Source organism: Apis dorsata, unplaced genomic scaffold (assembly GCF_000469605.1).
Source record: "Apis dorsata unplaced genomic scaffold, Apis dorsata 1.3 scaffold_223, whole genome shotgun sequence".
Lineage (NCBI taxonomy): Eukaryota > Metazoa > Arthropoda > Insecta > Hymenoptera > Apidae > Apis > Apis dorsata.
In genome coordinates, this window is record NW_006263505.1 from 171,459 (window position 1) to 173,923 (window position 2,465).

General features: G+C 20.6%; 2 protein-coding genes across 7 annotated transcripts in view; one reads left to right on the plus strand and one right to left on the minus strand.

The window, feature by feature from the left end:
* The window catches only part of LOC102677795, an 11,012-nt gene extending 10,231 nt beyond the window's left edge, over window positions 1-781 (minus strand). The window contains exon 1 of the mRNA XM_031510381.1: window positions 447-781. Within this exon, the coding sequence (XP_031366241.1) occupies window positions 447-518 (72 nt within the window). The 5' untranslated portion in view covers window positions 519-781. The remainder of the gene's footprint in view (window positions 1-446) is intronic.
* Window positions 1-2,465, plus strand: part of LOC102676916 (inositol polyphosphate-4-phosphatase type I A) — an 18,943-nt gene that overhangs the window by 6,254 nt on the left and 10,224 nt on the right. For 5 of the 6 annotated variants that reach the window (XM_006615446.2, XM_031510377.1, XM_031510375.1 and 2 more), the window contains exon 1: window positions 869-956. The exons of the other annotated variant lie outside the window; for it this stretch is intronic. The gene's annotated coding sequence lies outside the window, so the exon portion shown is untranslated. Of the gene's footprint in view, window positions 1-868; window positions 957-2,465 lie in introns of those variants that run through there. 6 annotated transcript variants of the gene reach the window in all.

Genomic DNA, 2,465 nt, shown 5'->3' on the forward strand with positions numbered 1-2,465 from the left:
ATATATATTATTTTAATATCATTTATTTTAATATCAGATATTAGAAAGTTATTAATTTTATTTTTAATTGTTAGCATTAATTTTAACTTTGTAATTAATATGATATTTTAAATTTATTACTAATTTATTATTAAATTTATTTATTTTGATTATTTTTATTATGCAAATGAATAATTGTAAGAAAAGTAATAATTATTTTTCATTATATAACAACAAATTTTTTTATTTCTACTAATGATATTTAAGAATATAAAAAAAAAGTATTAATTAAATTAATAAACTAAACTATTTATGTTATAATTTATTTATATATTAATATTATAATTTAATTATAATTAATTAATATTAATTTTAAATACTGGTAATGAAAACTGAATCATTGCACACATTTAATTATTAATATATCTAAATATATATATCTATAATATATCTAAGAATTTACTCACTACAATAAAATATTTAAAACAAAACGGAAATAGTACCAGAACTGCTTTCGATGTGGATAAAAATGACTCCATGATTCTTTATTACAGTTATAGTTTATTTACATTCAATTAACTTTTAAATTTTGTCCAAAATCCTAATATATTAATTAAATTGATTTCACCATTTCTCGAACTGCTCATTCACTTGTTGATATAATATAAAAGCCAGATCCTTGTAATAAAAATAAAAACTAATTTACAAAGAAATAATTTAATAACTGAAAATTATTCGTTTCTTGCTTATAAATGATTGAAAACTACTGCATTGCAAACTATTTATTTTCGTCAAGTGTTATAATTTCTCGACTATATTCGGAAGTATTCGAGTTTAGTCGATAATATTCGGCAATATTCGACAATCTACGAAATATACCGATGTTGAACGATGCAAACGACAGTAATGTCCGCGACCGCTTGTTTCTTTGTCCATAGTCATCCATAATACATGTTTGTTTCAAGATGTGAGAAACAGTACATACCACGTTCGTTCGATAATTATTTTATTCTATTGCCTTTTATTTGTTGATAATTTTGTGAATTTATGTTTGCAAGCATGTTTTTTTATTTTCATATTCTTCGCATGAATGTAATTATAATTGAAAATGTACATTTTCTATAAATTTTATTAGCCTAATATTAGTTATTATTTTGATAGTGATTAGAAAAATAAAATACGTTTGATGGAGCGATCACAACAAAGAAAAACCGTTCATTGAAACTAATTATTAAAAAGATATTAGACAATTCTATAATATAAAGAAGATGCAAACAGTGAAATCAATCCTCATTTTCTTTATTTCTATAAAATTTTTCATTTTTATTTTTACATATATAACGTTGTAATATAAATTTATTTTCTTATTTATTAAATAAATTAAAATCTTTATTTTTATTAATAGTGTTCTTTACTGCAAAATGTATACTATTGAAAATATTAGAATAAAAAAAAAATAACCAATTAATAAATAAATATGTAAGTGTTAAAGATATTTAGAAACTAAAGAAAGGAAAAAAAGAATAAAAAAAATGCAAGATATGTATAAAAAGTTATAGATTATCAAATCTATCCAATTATTTTTCCAATTAATCAAATTTATGAACAATAAAACTTTGTTGCTGTCCAATTTCTTTCTTTTTAAAAATATAGATTTGATACAGTTTATAGAATTTGTTAGCGAATTGACAATACAAATATAAATATAAATTTGCTAAAGCGAGCTCATGATAGAAATTGAATAAATCTTGTTAATGTAATCTGTTATTAGATTGAAAATAAAATCTACTTTAAATCTATTTTAATAATAAAAAGATAGCTCAAACTGAATATATCTTGTAATTTTAACTATTTAAACTTTAAGTGGAAATTTATAACTATTTGTGATTATTTATAATTATTTAGAATAAAAGAATCGCAATGTGAATTCAATATATACATATATTTTTTAACAAAGTAAAATCTAATGTCACTAATGAAATGGAATAAATTTTAAGTAATAGTTATATGCTTTTATTTAAAATTTAAATAGCTGAAGTTGCAGGATATTTTTTCCTTTATGTTATGTTTTTTATAAGAGTATATTATACAGATTCTATTATGTTATTATTTATTCATAATTTCATAAAACAATTTTTTAATAAGATTTGTTTAGTTTTTGTTATCAAGTTACTCTTCGGTTTTCACAAAAGCAAGTTTAATGCGAAAACAAATAATTATGGATTTATAGACAGATTATCAACTTATATATTTATATATTCTATAAATAAATTGTTTGCTGGATTATAAAAAATCTTATAAAAATTAGAATTACAGATAAAATTTATTTTTCATTTCATTTCATGTTTTGTATTACTTAATTCATGTTATTGTTTCAATTCCGTTCCGTTCCGTTCCATTCCGTTCCGTTTCTTTTCATTTCTTTTCGTTTCGTTTCGTTTCGTTTCGTTTCGTTTCGTTTCGTTTCGTTTCGTTTCGTTTCGTTT